Here is a 22,124-nt window from a genome sequence, read left to right on the forward strand (position 1 = left end):
TCTTCCGGGTTTCTGCTCCCCCCAGGCCCCGCCATCCTCCCGTCCACCCACGGGGCCCTCTCTGGGGCCGGCGCCCCTGGCTGGGGTGGGCAAGGTTTTTTCCAGGATCCGAACCCTGCCAACCTCTGCTCCCTCGCACGCGGGAGGGTGTGCTGGGTTTTTCAGCTGGAATGAGACATTATTCCCAATTAGGCTGGCCTGCTCTTGCGGTGAGGTGAACAGAAATGTGTTTTGGTTGGTTGTGACTGATGTTGGTTTGTGTTCCGCTGGTGTGTGAATAGAACTGCGGTCCACGCCAGTATCTGGAGCGCGTGTTTTCTCTAAGTGGAAAGAGGGTGGAGCGGGGGAATGATCGCCAGTGCTTAGGTCTCTCAGTGAGGCACCGAGAGGGAAACGTTTTATCGGGGTTGTGTCCCGCCCCGTGGGTGTTCGGGCGTCTGGGGAGGACACCCGTCAGGCTCCTCTGTGCCAGGAGGAGGGGAATGGAATCCACCAATCCATGTGGAGAGGAGATGGCGACGCAGATGGAAACCCTGAAAGGCGAGCCGGGCTTCTGGAAGCTCACGCCTGACGCGCCCCTAGAAACACAAGTTTTAGAAGTGAAAACCTCGGCTGACGGAGGACTGATACTTTATGGTTGGAAACAAACGCCATATTTGGCAAATGGACTGCGAGTCGAAAAGAGCAGAAGCCCCCGGGGAGGCTGGGTTCGAATTCCATAGTGGGATGAACCAGCGTCCCCTCAGTTCTGGCCTAGAATGGCTTGCCTTTTGGTAGCCCTAACCCTAACCCTAACCCCCCACCCACACCACCTCCACCTCCAGCGCCTCCCCTTAATCCCTGCTCTCTGAGGCCTCCAGGGCCCCTCCCGCTCGCTTCTCCGTTGGCGAGCCAACAGCTCAAACTGAGCACCTGGGTGCTCCCCTGTGGCTGGCCGCATGACCGCCTGGCATTTTCACTCTGCATTGCTGGCCCCGGTTCTGTACCTCAGTTTCCTTATCTATAATATGGGGATTCAATACCTGTCCTCCTTCCTACTTAGACAGTGAGTTTTATCAGGGCAGAGATTTGTACCCAACCTCGTGTTCTCCTTTCCAGCCTTAGCACAGTGTTTGGCACACAGTAAGGGCTGAACAAACAATTTAATTACTGTTAGTCTCACTGGGCGCATCTGGAAAAGAAACCACACGGAATGGACCGCTGGCTTCCTCTGGGTCGCTAAATCCCCTATGTCCTGGGGAGCCAAGGAGGTGGGGCGCTTGCCAGGGGAAGTGGCGGATGAGGTCTCCCCAGGGCCAGGTTTCTGTCTAGCCCTCCGCAAGCGCCAGAGGAACGGCCCCTCACCTACAGACTGACGGGCAAGGGCCCCATGGCTAGGGTGGGCATCTATCCCTGGCCCGGTGATTATCACAAGAATAATAACGGTATTTGTTAAGCGCTTACCGTGAACCAAGTACTGTGACAAGCACCGGGGCAGGTACAAGACAATCAAGTCGGACACAGTCCCTGTCCCACCCAGGACTCGCAGGCTTAGGGAGAGGAAGAACAGGTCTCTAATTCCCTTTTGACAGATAATAATAATAATAACTGTGGTATCCATTAAGACTTTACTATGTTCCAAGCACTGTACTGAGCGCTGGGGTTGATACAAGAAAATCCGGTTAGACACAGTCCCTGTCCCACATGGGGCTCTGAGTCTCAATCCCCGTTTTACAGATGAGGGAAAAGAGGCACGCGGAAGTGAAATGACTTGACCAAGGTCCCACAGTAGACACGTGGCGGAGTCAGGATTAGGACCCATGACCTTCTGACTCCCGGTCCCGTGCTCCAGCCACTATGCCATCCTGCTTATGGTGCTAAATCATCATAAGCAGAGGAGGTACAGAGAAGTTAAAACACTTACCCAAGGTCACGCAGCTGGAAAACGGCAGCGCAAGGATTAGCCCTAGAGCTCCAGGTCCAAGTTCTTTCCACTTAGACCACCGGGTGCATCTACCTCCCCGCCTGGCAGCCTGACTAGGGAGTGGTAATAGATTAGAGTAAAAAATTAATTAATTAATGTTGGTATTTGCTAAGCACTTACTATGTGCAGAGCACTGTTCTAAGCTCTGGGGTAGACACAGGGGAATCAGGTTGTCCCACGTGAGACTCACAGTTAATCCCCATTTTACAGATGAGGGAACTGAGGCACAGAGAAGTGAAGTGTCTTGCCCACAGTCACACAGCTGACAAGTGGCAGAGCCCGGATTCGAACCCATGACCTCTGACTCCAAAGCCCGTGCTCTTTCCACTGAGCCACGCTGCTTCCGAGACTGTGGCCCTGGAGCAGAAGGCTCTTGCAGGCAGGGCACTGAATCGGCAGATCATTTCTGGCTTGGATTTTGGTCGGTTTGATAGATGGATTGGCTTGGATGAGAGACTGCCAAGAAAATGGCAGCCAAATCTTTCCATTCTTCTGTGAGGGCTTTAACAGAAGTGGGGAGTGGAGTAGAGCCTAGCAAACGGGCAGAGCTCGGAGAAAAGGATGCATTTCAACCACCAAGACAGCCCCGGCACTGGTACGGCTTCCTCCAGGCAGGTCTAGATCGGGAAGGGCTGGCTGTGATCTGATTCTCTAAGGAAGTGTAGACGGTATTGTTGTACTCTCCCAAGTGCTTAGTACAGTGTTCCGCACTCGGTGAGGTCTGAATAAACACCACTGACCGACTGATGAAGCGGACCCTCAGGCAGGACAACCGGCAAGGAGGCTATCGGAAATGAGATCAGAGCTCGGCCCAGGGCGGGTGGAGAGGAGGGGTGCGGCCAGGAGATGTGCAGGATGTGTCTGGTCCCTGGACTCCAGGCAGGTTTCAGAGCCGGGTTGGGGTGGCTACAGCCTCCTGTTCTGCTGGCAGGGGGTTCCCAGAATCTTCTCGAACGCCTTCCCGACCCAGAAACGCTCTCGTTAGCGCCCAGGGCTCGAAGGGGTCTGGTGGGTGGCGAACCCCCTCCGGACAAGCCCACTGAAGCCGGAGCGCAGTCAGGGACCCACAGATGAGGCCCTCTGAGGGTGCACGTGGGAGACACAGAGCTTTCTACCCGGTTACCACTCCACCTCGCAAAACCCAAGTTCAGTTTAGGCTAGTTCCTTTTAATCCAAAAAGACCCACCCACTCCTAATTAAAGCCTTTTAAAAATTAGCATACACACCCAGTATGACGCGTAAACTACACTAGGGTTGTAAGCAACTCAAGTGAAAACATCCAAGATCAAAAAGCCCCAGAGAGGCGGCTGGCGGAGTTATGCCCCAAGGTTCCCGATGGGGATGAGGGGCTTCGTTGTGGCGCCGGGCCTGGAAATTTGTACTTCAGCCCAGGAGCAAATCTTCTAAAACGCACCTTTTTTTTTTTTAATGAAAGAAAGAACTTGCTGCAAACTTTCTGTTTTCTTATTTTCGCTCTGCTGGCTGTCAAGTGACCCTGACTGAGCGAGCGGTTTTAACTGTGTTCTGTTTTGTTTTCATTGGTGGGTTTTCAGCTCGAAATAGAAAGGGTTCCAGTCATTCTGGGGGGGAAATCAACTGAAGAGGCTGGGCATCAGATTTCAGCCAGAGCAATTTTGAAATACCAAAGATGGGAGACGGCCCACGCCCCCAGTAGAGCCAGGCCGTACGGTGAAAATGTCGCCGAGGCCTTAATAAGGCTCCGAGACCCACGCCTGCAAAGCCACGTCTCCTAGTTTACAGGGAGAGTCGCTCAGAACGCGGCTCGCTGCTGGAGCGGGAATCTGTACCCAATTGTCTGAAGATGCTGCGTTCCAGCTTTTAAATATCTTCTGAACATTGATTTCATCTGAGAACTAAAATTCATTTGCTTTTGGAATAGCTTCTTAACTCCATTGTTAAAATAAAGTGAGGTACCCAGATTTAAATTTGGAAAACGTTTATAACCTTATGAAAGTTTTTTCCAAAAGTAACACAGACCAGCTTATATAAGCTTTTTATCTGACCTCGACTTTTTAAATAAAAAAACATGTTTTCAGGGAAACGTGTCTTGGAAAAAAAATATTTTTTTCCCTATGATTCTCATAAAACACCAGCCCGCTAAGTCTGGTGTATTCTCATTCAGTTAAGCCGACAAAACCCTTCTAAATCGGAACTTTTTGCTATCGGTGTCTGCGATAGCACATAAATTCTTTAATTGGGGGATGTATTTGAAAACCCCGAAGAAACTTTACAACGTGAAAGACTCTAAGTAAAAATTCAAACCAAAAGAAATGTTATTAATCACAGTGAAAAGCCTTCTCAATAACAATGAAAACAGATGATTAAGAATCTTTGGAGGGAGAGTTTTGGAAAGTAATGAGGCAAAATTTCTTGGACCAGAAGAGGAATTCTTTGGTCACAAACCTGGGCTCGTGGCCTTCTTATTCCTGAGCTTGAACCTACAATCGACTCCAAGGGCCAATCCCCACCCCATCACCCCAACCCCACGGACGCCGCCCCAGGTCCTTCAGGGCTCTCGGCAAACCATTCCGGGCCCGTCTCCATTCCCCTTTCCCCGGCCCTCTCCCTGCCCCTCTCCACAGCCGCCGCCCGCTCCTCTCCACGGCCCCCGCCCGCTCCTCTCCATGCCCCTCTCTCTGCCCACCCCAGATGTCTCCTCGCTGGCCTGGCTGCCTTACAGGGCCGTCACCACCCACCCTGCCGGACCTCCTATCCCACCCCCCCCCCATAGCCAAACAGGACCTCCCCACTCCGGCAGCCACCTCTTCTGGGAAGCCCTTCCTGAGCCCAAGGGCGGGAAGGGTGTTTTCGGACAAGGCTCTCGTGCTCGGCCTCTGGTGCTTTTTCGCCGTCCGAGTCCGGAGGGTGTCGGGGTCCTGGGTCTCCGGATGGAGAGAGGGGCTCTGCGCGGGGACTGAAGAGGCCGTCGCTGGCCATCGTGTATAACCGCTCGGATGGCGGGCCGGGGAGGGAGCCCCGTGGGGGCCTTGATGGACATTCACCATCGCCGGGCGGAAAACAAACTCGGGCATCTCCAGGCATCATCGGGCATCTGACTACTGCTCAGCCTCCTCACTGACCTGTGTGCATCGTGCCTCTCCCCATCCCAGTCCTTACTTTCCTCTGCCGCACAGATCATTTTTCTAAAAAAAAGTTCCGTCCACGTCTCCCCACTTCTCAAAGAAACCCAAGGGTTGTCCAACCACCACCGCACCGAACGGAAACTTACCTCGATGGTTTCTTACAACCCAGTCGATACCCTCTGCTCCCGCGACGTCAAACTACTCACTGTACCGTGATCTCATCTACCTTGCCGCTCACCCCTCACCCACGTTCTCCCTCTGGCCTGGCACTCCTTCCCCCTTAATATCTGACAGATCCTACCTTCAGAGCCTTAATTCGATCAATCTCCACCAAGATGCCTTCCCCTTCCAAGTCTCAATTCCCCTATTCCCTTTCCCTTTTGGATTGCCTAAGCACTTGGAGCTGTACCCTATCATCACTTGATACTCACCCTACTCTCAGCTCCACAGCTCTTTGGCCCGAATCTGTAATTTGTTCATTTCCGTGCCAATCTCTCCTCCCGGGCTATAAGCTCCTTGTGGACAGGGAACAGGTCTACCAACTCTGTTTTTTGTACTTTCCCAAGCCATTAGGACACATAGTATACCAAACTCTGCACAGAGTAGGTGATAGATAAATTCCACCGATTGAATTGATACTCTCTCTGAAAACTCTATTGTGCTCTTCCATGTACTTGGAAGGTGCCCTGCAGCAGCGTGGCTCAGTGGAAAGAGCCCGGGCTTTGGAGTCAGAGGTCATGGGTTCGAATCCTGGCTCCGCCACTCGTCAGCTGTGTGACTGTGGGCAAGTCACTTAACTTCTCTGTGCCTCAGTTACCTCATCTGTAAAAAGGGGATCAAGACTGTGAGCCCCACGTGGGACAACCTGATTCCCCTGTGCCTACCCCAGCGCTTAGAACAGTGCTCGGCTCACAGTGAGCGCTTAACAAATACCCACAGTATTATTATTATTATACAGTAGGGACTCAGGAAATACGACTGATTCTCCTCTCGCTCTTTTCCCTTCCCCGATTTCTTCCCCCCTCCTATGCACTGCCTCCTCCCTCCCTCCCTGTCCTGCTCAGTCCCTGCTCACACCTTCCCCTACCTCCTCCCCTACCCACCTCCCCTTCCTCCTCCCCTACCCCATCTCTTCTTGCCCGCTCCTCCTCCTCTTCCCCTCCCTCCTGCAGCCCCCGATGGAGCAACAGTGGAAACCTCCAGTTCCCCAGGCACCTGAAGCACACCGGGCGCCAGCTCTGGCTCCTCAAAGCAGAGGGCTTTGGGACAAAGGAAGTTCAGTCAGTAAATAATGAATCCAAACGTCAGACTACCGAGGTGCATTACTAGTTTATCGGAGCATATCAAACTGAATTCAAATGGAATTCAACCTGGCCATTTACACGCTAGCGGCTACTTTTTCTTGCTTCTTTCCTCTGGAACTCTTGGCGTTCTTTATCAACTGGTACATGAATGAGTAGAAAAACAGGAGGTTGTCATACTGCCCCGTGTATTGCTCCTTTAGAACGTCCGTGTGGTAGTCGACCAGGAAGTAGTAAATGGCCTCGATGGTGGACAGGAACGTGTCGGGCTGCCCTTTCTGGTGGCGCCAAAAGCAGGTCCTCCTGGTTCTCAGCTCCACCTGGAGCAGCCCTGCCGGGGAGATGCCAACAGTGTGTGAGAGATCAAGAGAGACAGAGAGAGAACGAGAGAGAGAGATGGGGGCCCTCACACACATGGCCCAGGGCTCGTGTGCCCATCACCAACACTCATCTGCTGATCTCGGCTGTTGGGAGAATTTACCTTTCACAGAGTGAACCCTAGTAATCTCCCCGCCCCAACCCCCAGGGGCTACCTGGGTGAGAGGCCTATCCCACCAGAGCGACGCAGGTGGGCCTCCCACGCTGGAAGCTGTCGACCCCGCGCACCCTGCCCTGTGTCCAGAAGGGTGCGACCACAGAACCGCTGACTCTTTCTACCCATGACCGGGGCGGGGGTGATAAAGAGCTTCAGACGAGAAACAGCACCTTGTACAACCCTCCCACTGAACAGGATTTAGATTTGAAAATTACCGTAACGAATGCTATCCAAACAGATCTAGTCACTGTATCCTTCTTCAGATGGAGCCTGAGGGCTTCCAAACAAGGTGCTGATCCCTGCAGGGTCTAAAATATTTTGCACAAAGCACTATTCTTTGAAGGTCTGGTGGCAAAGCAAATGCAGACCGAAACTCTGACCCCCTCGCTCACTGTTTCTCACGTAGTCCCCTAACCTCCTTGCCCTCATCCTCTCTCTGGAAGGGTGGTCTCTGGTGGCCCTCACGAATCCCAGAGAGAGAGAGGCACACGTGACGTCACAGGTGTGACCCCTGGCACCCAGTGGATTGTAATGACTTCACACCCACCTTCTGGGGAAGAATATCACATCTGCCCAATCCTACAGTAATAATAATAATAATAATGTTGGTATTTGTTAAGCGCTTACTATGTGCAGAGCACTGCTCTAAGCGCTACGGTAGATAGAGGGTAATCAGGTTGTCCCACATGAGGCTCACAGTCTTAATCCCCATTTTACGGATGAGGGAACTGAGGCACAGAGAAGTTAAGTGACTTGCCCACAGTAATGATGATGATGATGGCATCTGTTAAGTGCTTACTGTACGTCAAACACTGTTCTTTGTGCCGGGGTAGGTACACGATAATCAGGTTGGACACAGTCCACGTCCCACATGGGGCTCACAGTTTTAACCCCCATTTTACACCTGAGGTAACAGAGAACCAGAAAAGTTAAGTGACTTGTCCAAGGTCACACAGCAGACAGTGACAGAGTCGCGATTAGAATCCAGGTCATTTTGATTCGCTTGTATCCACCCCAGCACATGGTACAGTGTCTGGCACACAGTAAGTGCTTAACAAATACCAATCATCATCATCTTTATTATTATTATCATTAAGCCCTCTGACTCTCAGACCCATGCTCTGTCCACTAGGCTATGCTGCTTCCCTATTTCGATTTCTCGGGTGGGGCGGGGGGAAATCCCCGGCCCTCCAACTTCCTCCAGAGCCCTTGTATTCCCCTCCCAGTTCTCCTTGAACATGGCCAAAACGCTTCCCAGCTGGGAGCATGGGGGTCGGGGGGGGGGTCATCGTGGCTGTACTGGTACCAGATGGAGGGCAGAGCAGCTTAAAAGCAGCGTGGCTCAGTGGAAAGAGTCCGGGCTTGGGAGTCGGAGGTCACGGGTTCGAATCCCGCCTCTGCCACTTGTCAGCTGTGTGACTGGGCAAGTCGCTTTACTTCCCCGTGCCTCAGTTCCCTCACCTGTAAAATGGGGATTAAGACTGTGAGCCTCACGTGGGACAACCCGATGACCCTGTATCTACCCCATCGCTTAGAACAGTGCTCTGCACATAGTAAGCGCTTAACAAATACCAACATTATTATTATTATTATTATTAAAACTGCACAACTGGCCACTCAACCGTCCAGCCATGCCACATACCATCCCTAAGTTCCTGTGTACATAAATGCTCCCTCCCCACAATGCACGCACGAGTGAATACGTGAGACAAGCAGCGGAGCGGGTGGGAGCTTGCGGCCCCCTCTCCCCCAAAAAGCTCTCCCTCCTTTAGGAAATACAGACGGAAAGGGCACCGGCTGCACAACCGCACTGAAGCAGCAGGACCAGCACAAAGGAGCCAGAGCAGCTTTCCCCGAAGACAGAGTTGAGCAAATTGACCCTATGTATTCCTCTTTTCAAAAGTGCTTTGGAACCAAGTGAATGTGATATCTTCTATCTTAGCCTGCAAAATCTTTCTTCACCTAGCACAATGCAAACTTTCACTGAATCATCTGTTTAAAAACTTTAAAAACCCTGTTCACATTTTCTGCAGAATAATGTACATTCATACATTTATCGGTAAACCGCACGGGTAAATCCCGTCTTCCATCTTACCGCGTTCTGAGAATCAGAATCATCTGATGATAGCAAGTCCCGGAAGCCTGAAGTAAGCTTCACCCTCGCTCCACATTCTTCCTTACGCTCTCTGCATCCTGCCTTCCCTCTCTCCCACCATCATTCCTGCTCTGGTTCCGTGAGAGCGCGCAGCACTCCCCATTCGGACTTACACGGGAAACGCGGCCGGACCGAGCCGGGAGGAACCAGCAGTCGAGGGGCCCTCGCCAGAGAGAGAAAGCTGGGGCAGGGCAGGGACACAGAGAACTAACTCCGACTCTCAGGGCCGCAGAAAGGCATGGGGATGGTGGCAATCAAGGCTCTTCGGCTCAGCGGGCAAAACCGGGCAGGAGAACAGAGAGACACTCAGCTGCAGTGAGTGGGCTGGGAGAGAGGGCTCTTGTTCGCCTCTCTGCCCCGCCCTCTCTGCAGGCCCCCTCCACCCACAGCGTGCCCAGGAACGGTCCTTGGCAGTAGGACAGCGAGCGCACCCCTGAGAACTGCAAAAAGCCCGCCTCCCCAGGTCCCCCGGGCACGACCCTGAGCACGACAAGGGCTGCTCCTGGGCACCGCGCTGTGGAGAGGCTAAAAAGTGGAGCCGTGTCTTCTCCTCCTACTCCCAAACCCGGGAAGGAGCCTCAGCCGGACTAGGTGAGTGGTAGACAGGTTTCCCCAGATCCTTCAACACTACCCAAATCTCGTAGCAGGGTGACATCTGCTTGTGGCGGAGACGGGTGATACGGATGCCAAAATGTGGATTCCCTGGAGAAGCCAAGTTATTTGCACAAGAAACTGATTTTCCACTAAACTGTGGCTTCTGGCTTCCCGGATGACAAGAATGGGTTGAGCAAAATGACTTAAACCTTGCAGGAGCTCAGCTCCGAGGCCCAGGCCATTGGAGTCGACGGCTCTTGGCGTCTCACCGTCTACCTGCTCGAGTGGAGAACTCCCATGCCCGGCCACGGTGGCCCGGCTCTTCTGCCAAAACTCACCAGGCCACTTCACTGCACAGGTAGCGGCAGCAACGATATTTACAGAGAGCCCACTGGGTGCCAGGCACTGTGCTAAGCGCTCGGATGAGTATGACAGAAACGTGAGGCACGTTCCTTGCCCACCAGAAGCGCTTCGACTCTAACGTGGAAGGCGGGCATGAAAACGGTGACAAAAGTGTATCCAGAATAATGAGGGACATGAATTATAAATGGGGAGTTGGGGGTGGGGAGAGGAGGAGTCAGTAAAGCCTTAAGGGTGACATCAGGGTTTTTTTCATTTTGAATTAAATTTAAGTTGTGCCTAGACTGGCAATGGGCACCTGAAAGTGGGAGCAGTGATGCAGATATTTCAGGAGAAAGCAAACTGGAAGTGACGTGGAGCCTGTCAGGAGCTGCCTGCCACTCTACCCGAGGCGGCCCCATCCCATTTGACCAGCTTGCCTGCCGTGGGCACGCCGGGCTTTTTAAAGAGCGGTGACAAGTCACAGATGAGTGGCGTGCAATTATGTGGAAGTTGGAGCAGGAGCCAGTGAATTTCCCAGTGACAGATTATCCCCAACTCCATGAGCCAACTTCAGTCAGTGGCGGGCCCCTCTGAAGACGAAGGCTAGACACCCGGGGGACAGTGCCAAGTGGACTTCAGTTGATCAGCCCCTAACTGAATTATCACGGCTGATGTATTTAAAGAAAAATAATTCATGGATTCGCATGAATGGACTCTTCAAAGACAGAAAGCTTTCTTCTCTGGGCCCCCAAGCTGTTTTGCAGGGAAGCAGCGGCACGGCCTAACGGATAGACCACAAGCCTGGGAGTCAGAAGGTCACTGGTTCTAATCCCGACTCCGACGCTTGTCTGCTGTATCACCTTGGGCAAGTCACTTGACTTCTCCGTGCCTCGGTTCCCTCATCTGTAAAATGGGGATTAAGGCCGTGAGTCCTGTGTGGGACGGGGTCTGTTTCCAACCCGATTATCTTGAATCTACCCCACTGCTTAGAACCATAATTATTATTTTTTTGCGTGGCGATTTATGGCAAGTTGATGATTTCTTGACAGACGAGTGCACTATTTGCTGATACACTGCCAATCCGACTTGCCGGCATCACTGACCTGAACTGTTGGGCCAAGTTTTGGCTAGTCACAGTCAGCGCGCCGCTTCCAGGGCGCCAGGAGGCCATCGAGGTCGGGCTTTAAGGACCGACGCCAGTTTAGCCCATCACTTCCCTTCCGCTACCAAGGGGAAATGGAAATAAAAGGGCCCCTCTTTTTTACTTGCTTCCAGAGAGCAGTACCACTGTGCATACCACAGGGACCTTAGACTTAAAAAAAAAAAAAAAAATCTAGTTGGGGTCATATGATCTTCAGGAGGTGACCAAAATAATCTGGAAAAAAGAAATCTATTTCAAGTAGTGATACACAGGAGATGCAGTATGTGGACAATGCTGGTTAACCCGGAAGGCAGAAGCAAGGCCTAATGTAAAAGCAATGGAAGTCCAGAGACCTGGGTTCTGATCTCGGCTCTACGGCTTGCCCGCTGTGCGTCTCTTGAGTAAATCGCTTAACTTCTCTGGGCCCAAATTTCCACATCTGTAAAATGGGGATTAAATATCTGTTTTCTCTCCCCCTTAGATTGGGAGCCTCATGTGGACCAGGGACTTTTGTCCGATCTGAGTGCAATGTACCTCCCCAAGCACTTAATACACAGTGCTTGGCACAGAGTAAACACTTAACAGATAGTAAAGTCACGAATAACAGATAGCACATCATGAATAAGAATTCCATATAAGTGTATTCATTCTATCGTATTTATGGAGTGCTTACTGTGTGCAGAGCACTGTACTCAATTCCTCGATGTGATATTTCATCCCGACCTATCCACACTACCTATTTTTTCTACGCTCTGCCTCCTTCTCCCACTGTCTGACTCCTACGTTAGACTTTTAAGTTTCTCGGGGGTGGGCAGAGGATGAGGGTCTTGTTTCTGTCATCTTCTTCCAGCACGTAATACAATGTGTAGCCCACGGAAGGTGCTCAATAAATACCGTCGGCTAAATTGAGGTACTTAACCGTTCTTTTCAAAAGACACCCAACCGCTGTTTTTTATATTTTCTTTTACCTTGAAGTCGCTCGTCGGTAATGATTTTGTTTGTCTGGTTCCAGGTACTGTCTATAAATATGATTTTCTTCAGCATTCTTCCTTCTCTCCCACTGCATGCACTTGACTCCTGGTCCTCTGGGATTTCAGTTTTTTGGCGCTTAACAGCTGGCACGGTTGACTCCGATGCACCATTTCTGGAAGCGGGATTTGGAATATACTTTTGCAGGTGGAGAGGAATATCTTCTACAGAGACGGAATTAGGACCAGGGAAAACAAGTACGATCTAAAACAAAGAAAATGAAGATCAGAAATAACCTCGACCCCTAAACCTGAATACAGATGTTTGTGAGCTATGGTGTTCAGACAGTTAGTAGCACTTACATTTCCAGCTGATACTCGGATTTTATAAGAGGAATAGTAATACTATTTATTAAGCACTTACTGTGTAAGAGTACTGTACTGAACGCTTGGAGAGAACACATAGGTGGGAATTAGACGTGTCCCTGTCCCTTTGAAGGCTCACAGTCTAAGAGATTCTGCTTGGTAGAGTGGCCCCATAAGATAATGAAGACAAAAGGGAAGGGAAGTGGGGGGAAGAAGGAAAGGAGGGGATAAACTGAAGAACTGAGGAACCCCCGATATGGGAGAGGAGGAGGAGGAAGAAGAGGAGGAGGAGGGGACATGAAAGTAGGGAGAGGGGTGGAGAGGTGAGGGAGCGAGTGATGCCAAGGAAGCAGGAGAAAGAGGCCACACTTGCCTAGCAAGCCATTTTTTTATTAGTATTTGTTAAGTGCTTACTATAATTAATTAATGAATGTTGGTATTTGTTAAGCGCTTACCATGTGCCGAGCACTGTTCTAAGCGCTGGGGTAGATACAGGGTAATCAGGTTGTCCCACGTGAGGCTCACAGTTAATGCCCATTTTACAGATGAGGTCACTGAGGCACAGAGAGGTTAAGTGACTCGCCCTCAGTCACACAGCTGCCAAGCGGCAGAGCCGGGATTCGCACTCATGACCTCTGACTCCCAAGCCCGTGCTGTTTCCACCGAGCCACGCTACTATGAGCCAGGCACTGTTCTAGGCACTTGGGCACAAGTTAATCAGGCTGGACACAGTTCATGTTCCACATGGGGCTCACAGCCTTAACCCCCATTTTACAGATAAAGTAACTGAGGCACAGAGAAGTGAAGTGACTTGCCCAAGGTCACACAGCAGATAAGCGGCAGAGCGAGGATCAGAACCTTCCGTCTCCCAGGCCCGTGGACAATCCACTAGGCCGCGCCGCTCCTCTAGTCACTTCACCGAAGAACAGGCATAGCCTCACTAGGTCGATTTTCTCTAAAATGCTTAAATAAGACGGATTGTGAGGTTTTCAGGAAGTCACATCTGTGTCCACGGAGAAGTCTGAGCAAGGGCAGCTTACTTCATGCTGTTCTTCTTCGTATTCTGGGATACAAGGGTAAGTGTAGATATGGACATCTTCGGGTGCCAGGAGTTTCGCGTGAACGGCAGTACTTTTACCATCAGTTTCATGAGGGTGTTTAATGATGTCGATCTTCAGCGGGAGCTGCAACATAAAAATGGACAAATGACAGAATCCAGGTTTGTGTTACAGAAATGGCTAAACCTATGCATAGCCCAGGTTTTAAGGTAAAATAGGACACAGAGCAAATTCAAGGTCGATATCAAAAAATGGGTTTTGAATTAAATCAGTAGGAAGCCGACGGTCAGAGGCCATTTTCTAGGCCAGGATATAAGGAATGCCCACAAGGCAGAATATCACTGCCCAAACCCCACTGATGCTCTCCGCATGCCCTAGAACGACTAGAATTTCCAAATCGGTTCAATATTCTGTTCTTTCTTCATAGGGCTAATAAATCAGTTTGTCAGAGTCCTAAATCTTTGCAGTGTGCGACAGCAACGAGAAAACCATCTTTTTCAAAGTACTCAGACGTTCTGCAACTCGGTCTGTTGTCGCAGGAAGGTTTTAACTTATAATTCCAAAAGCACTTTCGGAGCCACTCACATCCCTTGAACTCCAAAAAGACAGCCCAACAGTGAGGTTTATCTACCGGGGTGAACGTGGCCGAAAAGGCTCACGTGGGCTTCATGGTCTCGACCACATTGTTCACACACGGGGACTGTTCTCTGTTGTGCCGTCACATCTGTGGGCCGCACTGCCTGGCGCTGTTTTTGCTTTGTCTCCCGATCCTCAGAGAGTGGCTCCTCTCTGGACCACAGTGTGGCATGGTGATCCGTCTGATGTAGCTGTCTCCCAGTTTTCGGCTGCGATGCAGAACCGGCGGTGGCTTTGTTTCACTGCGGCTCGCGGGGCTCAGTGGAAAGAGCACGGGCTAATCCCGACTCCGCCACTTGTCTGCTGTGCGATCTTGGGCAAGCCACTTAACTTCTCTGGGCCTCAATTACCTCCCTTGTAAAAACGGGGATTGAGATTGTGAATCAGCCTGATTATCGTGTATCTACCCCACAGCTTAGAACAGTGCTTGGCACACAGTAGGTGCTTAACAAATGCCATCATTATTATTATTATTTAAAATTTTTCCTCTAGGCCCCTTGATTTCGTGGGTCCAATTTCTGCTTCCTGCTCTGCAACTGCTTGCTTATCCTGTCATTCATTATTCTCCTCCCGTGTCCCATTTAGTGAAGCCGGGTCGAGGTGAGCACAGTTTCGACGTAGGAGACCAACAGCGCCCCAATCAACAGTACTTACCGAGCGCTTTCTGCCACAACTGACTGACTGATTGCCTGACTGAATGATTGAGAGGAATGAGGGGTGGGAGGTGGGATGCAGCGGAAGAAGAGAGTGGAAAAGTGGGCAGGAGAGAGCCGGCTAAGTGCCTTACAGCCGGCGGTCAGGAGCTTCTGCTTGACGTAAAGAAGGAAGGGCAGCCACTGGAGGATTCTGAGGAGCGAGGAGATGGGTGCAGACTAAAAAGGTTTCAGGCTGTAAGAACAGGAAGGGAGGCGGTGTCGTCAACCGCGATGGCGGAGTTAGATGGAGGAGGAGATACGGGAGGGAAGCTGAGGAGAGGTTTAGAGGTGTTGAGCTACGATGCCGGTGGGACCTGCGATCGCGTCTCGCCACTTGTTGAGGGTGGTGCGTACGAGAGGTGGATGCAACTGTTTTCGGAGGTGGATGCGGGCCCCGTGGGGAGCTCTGGGCCTCCTAGGCCTAGAGGAGGTTGCGTAGCACTTGGGCTCCAGGGTACTTCGGTCTGAACTGCAGCCTGACACCAGGTTGTCCCTTCCCTCTGCCAGACGGTCTCTCAAAAGATGCGTTGGCCTTCCTCAATTGATTTCCTGCTTCCTGTCCATTGCTCTGTCAATGTGCTGTATGTTCCCTAGGTAACTGATTTCTGGGACTGCATTTAGGTCTGGGTTGCCAAAGAAAATGGTGCGTGGGTTCAGGGTTTCCCTGGAGTAGGTCTAGGCATTACTTCGGTTTCATTCAGAGGAAGTGCCAGCTAAGCAAGTGCAAGCCTACCATCCTTCGCCCATCTTCTGGAGTATGGGCCTCTAGGGCGCGGGCCTCTGCGGAGAGCGATTCTCAACTGACCGTATTTAGGGCTCTGTTCAGAGTTGGAAGGGCTTCCTAGGAGAGCAGAGGTGTCCATCCAAGGGACTGCCGCAGCCCCCGGGGTGGCTGCGGAGAATAATTGGCAGCGGCCTGGGGCCTCTCTGGGGCCCAGCAGGGTGCTGGTGTTCAGCGAGTGCTCGATGAGGACGAGCCCTGCTACATCCCCTCGGCGAGGAAGAGGTTTGGCTCGGGAGGGGGGAGGGGGTGTCAACCCCAGGGCAGAGCAAGCCTTTGGACTCTCATCCAGGCTCCCCTCCTGCCCCCGGGGACTACCACGCCCCCAGCCATGAAGGCACGGGGACCGCGGTTTAACCCGGTGGGGATCGAGCCAAAGTTTACTGCCAGATGGACGCGAGACAGCGGGGCAGAGCTTTCCTTTCACGCTCCACAAACCTTCACGACCGGAATCTCCTCCGCGGGGACCGTCGGCACGCAGCACGTGTAGCAGTACAGCATCCTGGAACTGCGGCACCGGGGACAGCGGGCCCGGCCCCGGCCCTGAGCTCTTCGGAGGACATCTTGAGACGCCAAACGCAAGCTGAGAAACAAGTCGTCTGGAGCCACGCTGCCGGCCCGGGACTCCCGTTCTCTCAGAAATGCCTCCTCATTTTGCTGGCCTTCCTGGCAAGATGGGTTGAAAGACATCTTCCTGGCTCGGGTGGGGAGGCAAATAGACCTGTCACCAAAACATACCATCAATGGGATCTCATTGGCAGACGCTCAGTGCCAAGACCATTTAACACGGAGCGATCGTTCTTCGACCAAATGACTTCCCAACTCGGGTAACGACCCAATCGATTTCGTGGCTAATTTTCTACCCCACCCAAGGGCGCTGGTAGTCTTTATCCATATCCTTCTTTTACTAGTTTAGCACACCAACATTCAAAACCGTCAGGAGTTTTTAACCTCCGGTAGAGTCTTCCACCGAGAAGGCAAGAACGAAGGGGACGGAAGACAGTCGCATCTTGCCACCCACCTATCCGTCCTCCCTCCTTCCCTCCCTCCCTCTCCCTCTCCCAAAATGCCCCATGATCCCGCCCCCCTGTGCCCGGCACCGGCGAAAGGACACAGAGGAAGAGGCTGAAGGGTGCCCACTCCCCCTGGGGTGGAACGTTCCTTTAAGTGAGCTATTATAGGACACCTTCCCTGTCCCACATGGGGCTCACTGCCTAAGGAGGAAGGAGAAGAGTTATTTCATCCCCACTGCACAGATGAGGACACTGAGGCCCAGAGAAGTGAAATGACTTGCCTCAGGTCACCCTGCAGGGCAGTGGTGGAGCTGGGATTAGAACCCAGGTCTCCTGCCTCCCAGCCTGTACTCTTTCCACTAGGCCAAGCTGTTTCCCTTGGTCCCTGAGGTCCCTTTAGGTCCCTATTCACTGCCAGTCCCAGTTTGAGGCGCCACAGGATAGTCAAGCTCAAGATTCTCCGCGGCACAGCAGCCGAAACTTGAAAATGAAGGACCAAATGTGATCCCAAATGTGCACGAGAAAACTGCGTTCATCCTAAGAGATTTTTCCCTTTCAAATCAATATTCCTCTTCGTTAACAGGCATTTCCCCCAAAAAGAAGACCCTTTTCCAGACGATCCCAAAATTACTAATATGCTGGCAGACACGGAAATTCACCAGCTCAAGGGTTTCTGAGGAAATCCCTGCATTTAAACCCACCCCCGCGGTGCTCAGTGTCTCCTGTACGAAACAGGGGCGCGGGAGGTTAAGCGGCGAGACAACTTTTCCAGCTGGATCGTCTCCCCAGAGCGTGTGGCTGTCTAGACCGTTACACCTCAAAGCCAACCCGGGCAAGGCGGGGGCAGGCAGGGCCCCTTCGGTCTGCTGGGCGTGCCAGGTCTGCGAGCTGATTCTCCTCCTCGACCGCAGGCTCGGCATCGTGGCGAGGAACGGCCGAGCCTCCGCCGCTCGGGGGACCGATGGCGGCAGCGGCAAAATCTCAGGAACGGGAGGGAGAACGCAGAGGGGGAGAGAAAAGAACCCTGACGTTTGCTAACGAGAAGCTGGGCCTCTGGTGGGAAGCTCTCTTCGGGTGACCGGCGGCGGCGTGGCGGTAAGGGCCCACTTCAGAGGGCGCCGAGAAAAGAATCCGGGCCCCGAAGCAATGGCAACGGGCAACCGACCAGATCCGTAGCCCAGGGAAACAGGGAGGCACCAATTACTCGGTGACACGTTCAGAAGGCCGGGACTGCCGACTGGGGCCAGGTTTAGGACTTCGGGGACTCTCGTTCTCCCTCCCGTTCCCACTCTGTTCAAGTCACTTTGGTCTGCCTGCTCTTGTCTACCAACTTTGTGGTAACGGACTCTCCCAACGGCTTAGTACGGCGCTCTGCACACAGTAAGCGCTCGGTTACTACGACTGATCGACCGAAGCTCCCTGAGGGCGGAAAACTCATGTCCTGTTCCTGTTGTCTCTTCCCAATGATTCGGTACGGTGCTTTGTGCTCGTCGGGCACTGAATAAATACCATCGGTCCATCGACTGAGGGGAAAACAGCGGCCACCTGGGGTTTTTCCCCTTTCCCGGGTCCTGGAAGCCCCGCGGGGCCCGGCCCCCGAGGACCGGCCATATCCCGAAGGAGAGCGGCCCCGGCGGGTGGAGACCCTGGAAGCCAATCTTGATGAGTTTGGGCTTGAGGCAAAAGGCAAGAGAAGCCATTGTAGAGAACTGGGGAACAGGGAGATGGGTCGTGAGTGACGCTTCAAGACGATCTTTGCAGCGGCATAAAGTATAGACTGGAGGGGAGATGAGAGGCTACTGGTAGAGAGACCAATAAGGAGAGTGACACAGTAGCCCAGTTGGACTATGGCAAGAATATGGGAAGCAACGCGGCCTACTGGAGAGAGCATAGGCTTGGGAATCAGAGGACCTGGGTTCTAATCCCAGCTCCGCCTCTTGCCTGCTGTGACCTTGGGCAACTCTCAGCTTCTCTGTGCCTCAGTTACCTCATCTGTAAAATGGGGACTAAATCTTTCTCCTTCCAACTTACTTTGTGAGCCCCATGCGGCCCAGGGGCTGTGTCCAATCTAATAATGTTGGTATTTGTTAAGCGCTTACTATGTGCCGAGCACTGTTCTAAGCGCTGGACCGTCTACCCCAGTGTTTAGAACAGTGCTAGACACAGGGTAAGCGCTTAAAAAATCCATAATTATTACAGAACGGGCCTCTCTGAGGTCACTAATGACCTCCTTCTGGCCAAATCCATTGGCCTCTACTCCACCCTAGTCCTCCCTGACCACCCAGGTGCTTCCTCTCCCCAGTCTCTTTTGCGGGCTCCTCCTCTGCCTCCCACCCGCTAACTGTGGGAGTCCCTCAAAACTCAGTTCTGGATCCCCTTCTCTTTTCCATCTCTTTTCCAACTCACAGAACTCATTCGCTCCCAAGAATTCAACTACGTCTCCCTGCAGATGATTCCCAAACCTATCTCTCCAGCCCTGACCTCTCTCCTTCTCAGCAGTCTCATATCTCCTCCTGCATTCAGGACAACTCTACCTGGATGTCCCGCCGGCACCTCAAATGAAATGTCCAAAACAGAACTCCTCATCTTCCTACCCGAGCCCTGTCCTCCCCACGTCTTTCCCGTCACTTTAGGCAACACCCCATCCTCCCTAACTCACAGACCCATAACCCTGGCATTAGCCTCGATTCGTCTCTATCATTCCACCCGCATAGTCGATGTCGCCAAATTCGGCCAGACTACCTTCACAACATCGCTAAAATCCCCCCTCCCCTCTCCATCCAAACTGTGACTGTGCTGTTCCTGGCCCGAATTCTATCCTACACGACTACTGCATCAGTCTCCTCATTGACCCCCTTGCCTCCTGTCTCTCTCGACTCCAGTCAGTACTTCACTCTGTCGCCCGGATCATTTTTCTTAAAAAACAAAACAAAACAAAAAATCCACTCCACGTCCCCCGAGCCCACAAGAACCTCCAGTGGTGTCCATCCATCTCTGCATCAAATAGAAACTCCTTAGCACGGGCTTTTAAGCAATCGATTCACCCCTCTATTCTTACTTACCTGATTTCCCACTACGACCCAATCTCTACACTTTGTTCCTCTAATGCCAATTTACTGTACCCTGATCTCTTCGATCTCACCGCTGACCCTCTGCTCACATCCTCTCTCTGGTCTGGAACTGCCTCCCCCTTCATAGCCGACAGACCACCCCTCTCCCCACCTTAGAAGCCTTAGTAAAATCACATCTTCCCCAAGAGGCCTTCCCGGTCAAGCCCGCTTTTCCTCTACTCGATCTTCCTTCTGTGTTGCCTATGCACTTGAATCTTTAAACACTTGATATTCATTCTACCCTCGGCCCCACAGTGCTTATGTCAATATCCATAATTTATTAATTTTAACGAATGGCTCTCACCCTCGAGACTTTGAGCTCCTTGGGGGCAAGGAATGTGTCTACGCACTCTACTGCATTCTCCCAAGCTCTTGGTACAGTACTCTGCACAAGGTAAGCACTCAATAAAAACCACTGACTGATTGACTGCTGTCCCACCGACACCTCAAATGTAATTTGCCTAAAACCAAACTCCTTGTTTACCCAGCCAAACCCTTACCTCCTCTAGTTTTACAAATTACCATAAACATCACCGCCATCGCCCCTCTCTCCCGAGTTCACAACCTTGACATCATCCTCATTAAACCCCTATATTCAGCCAGTCGCTAAACCTTACTGGTTCTACCTTCACATCTCCATTCTTCCTCTCCACTCAAACCGCCACGGCGCTGATCCGAGCGATTATATTCTGCCTCGATGACCGCAGCAGCCTCTTCTCTGACCTCCCTGCCTCCTGCTCCTCCCCTCTCCGGTGCAAACTTCACCCCACTTCCCAAGTCATTTTTCTAAAAAAAGTTCGGTCCATATCGTCCCACTCCTCCAAAACTTCCCACGGCTGACCATCCACCTTCACCCCTAACAAAAACTCTTTACCATTGGCCTTTAAGCACTCACTGGACTCTCCCTCTCATCTTCTCTCGCTGATCTCATTCATTCATTCGTCCGAGCGAGAAGCAGCGTGGCTCGGTGGAAAGAGCACGGGTTTGGGAGTTGGAGGTCGTGGGCTCTAATCCCGGCCCCGCCGCCTGACAGCTGGGTGACTTTGGGCAAGTCAATTAACTTCTCGGTGCCTCACTGACCTCATCTGTAAAATGGGGATGAAGACTGTGAGCCTCACATGGGACAACCTGACGACCCTGTATCTACCCCAGCGCTTAGAACGGTGCTCGGCACATAGTAGGCGCTTAACAAATACCAACGTTATTATTCATTCATTCAATCATATTTATTGAGCGCTTCCTATGTGCAGAGCGCCGTACCAAGCACTTGGAATGGACAATTCGGCAACAGATGGAGACCATCCCTTCCCAATAACGGGCTCACAGTCTAATCGGGGGAGACAGGGGGCAGAGCGAAACAGAACGAAACAAAAACAAGACATCATTATCGCGATAAATAGAAACAAGGAGATGTACACCTCACACTGACAAAATAAAAGCGCTCAGGGCAGTGCCCTGCACCTAGTCAGCGCTCAATAAATACTACTGGATGAATGAATGAACGAATGCAGCTCTCTCTGTTGCCGAACTGTCCATTCCAAGCCCTTAGCACAGTGCTCTGCACCAAGTCGGCGCTCAATAAATATTATTGAATGAATGCAGCTCTCTCTGGTGGCGAACTGTCCATTCCCAGCGCTTAGGGCAGGGCCCTGCACCTAGTCGGCGCTCAGTAAATACTATTCAATGAATCAATGGATGAATGCAGCTCTCTCAATTGTCGAACTGTCCATTCCCAGCGCTTGGGGCAGTGCTCTGCACCTAGTCAGCGCTCAGTAAGTACTACTGAATGAATGACTGCAGCTCTCTCTGTGTCGAATTGTCCATTCCCAGCGCTTGGGGCAGTGCTCTGCACCTAGTCAGCGCTCAGTAAATACTACTGAATGAATGAATGAATGAATGAATGAATGCAGCTCTCTCTGTGGCGAGCTGTCCATTCCCAGCGCTTGGGGCAGTGCTCTGCACCTAGTCAGCGCTCAGTAAATACTACTGAATGAATGAATGCAGCTCTCTGGGCCGAACTGTCCATTCCCAGCGCTTCGGGCAGGTCCCCGCCCCTAGTCGGGGCTCAATAAAAAGGAGGGAATGAATGGCGTGGAAGAGCAAAGAGGCCCCGTCGGTTGCCCGCCCCGTCCCGCCCCGCCCCGGAGGCCCCGCACCTCGGAGGCTCCGCGCCGACGCTTCCGGGTCCCGGTCCGATTGCGGGTGCGGGAGCGGGAGCGGGTCGGGCCGCTATTGCGGACGGACCGGGCGGGAGCGCTTTGCCGGGGACACCCGCCGCGCGCCCCTCCCCGCGCGCCCCTCCCCGCGCGCCCCTCCCCGCGCGCCCCTCCCCGCGCGCCCCTCCCCGCGCGCCCCTCCCCGC

General features: G+C 52.4%; 1 protein-coding gene across 3 annotated transcripts; it reads right to left on the reverse strand.

Moving 5' to 3' along the window:
• Positions 1–6,373: 6,373 nt before the first annotated feature.
• DTWD1 (DTW domain containing 1) lies at positions 6,374–21,996 on the reverse strand. Of its 3 annotated transcripts, none has more exons than XM_029070354.2 (5): positions 21,919–21,996; positions 16,078–16,360; positions 13,510–13,653; positions 12,104–12,368; positions 6,374–6,699 (listed from the first exon to the last, which is right to left on the reverse strand). In XM_029070354.2, exons 2-5 carry the CDS (start codon positions 16,327–16,329, stop codon positions 6,446–6,448), a joined length of 915 nt encoding a protein of 304 aa, XP_028926187.1. In that variant the 5' UTR covers positions 16,330–16,360; positions 21,919–21,996; the 3' UTR covers positions 6,374–6,445. The 3 variants fall into 3 exon arrangements, with proteins under 3 accessions (XP_028926187.1, XP_028926186.1, XP_028926188.1); XM_029070353.2 differs by lacking the exon at positions 21,919–21,996 and adding an exon at positions 20,658–20,696; XM_029070355.2 differs by lacking the exon at positions 21,919–21,996 and adding an exon at positions 20,637–20,676.
• Positions 21,997–22,124: the final 128 nt, after the last annotated feature.

The sequence above is a fragment of the Ornithorhynchus anatinus genome, chromosome 8 (genome assembly GCF_004115215.2).
Source record: "Ornithorhynchus anatinus isolate Pmale09 chromosome 8, mOrnAna1.pri.v4, whole genome shotgun sequence".
NCBI classification, from domain to species: domain Eukaryota; kingdom Metazoa; phylum Chordata; class Mammalia; order Monotremata; family Ornithorhynchidae; genus Ornithorhynchus; species Ornithorhynchus anatinus.

What these genes read in the sequence shown, in the direction of transcription:
- DTWD1 (XM_029070353.2), bottom strand. An exon ending in AGGAGATTCCGGTCGTGAAG is followed by an intron (nt 13,654 to 16,077) that starts GTTTGTGGAGCG and finishes TTTATGTTGCAG; the next exon opens with CTCCCGCTGAAGATCGACAT. An exon ending in TACCGACGAGCGACTTCAAG is followed by an intron (nt 6,700 to 12,103) that starts GTAAAAGAAAAT and finishes TCTCCCCGGCAG; the next exon opens with GGCTGCTCCAGGTGGAGCTG.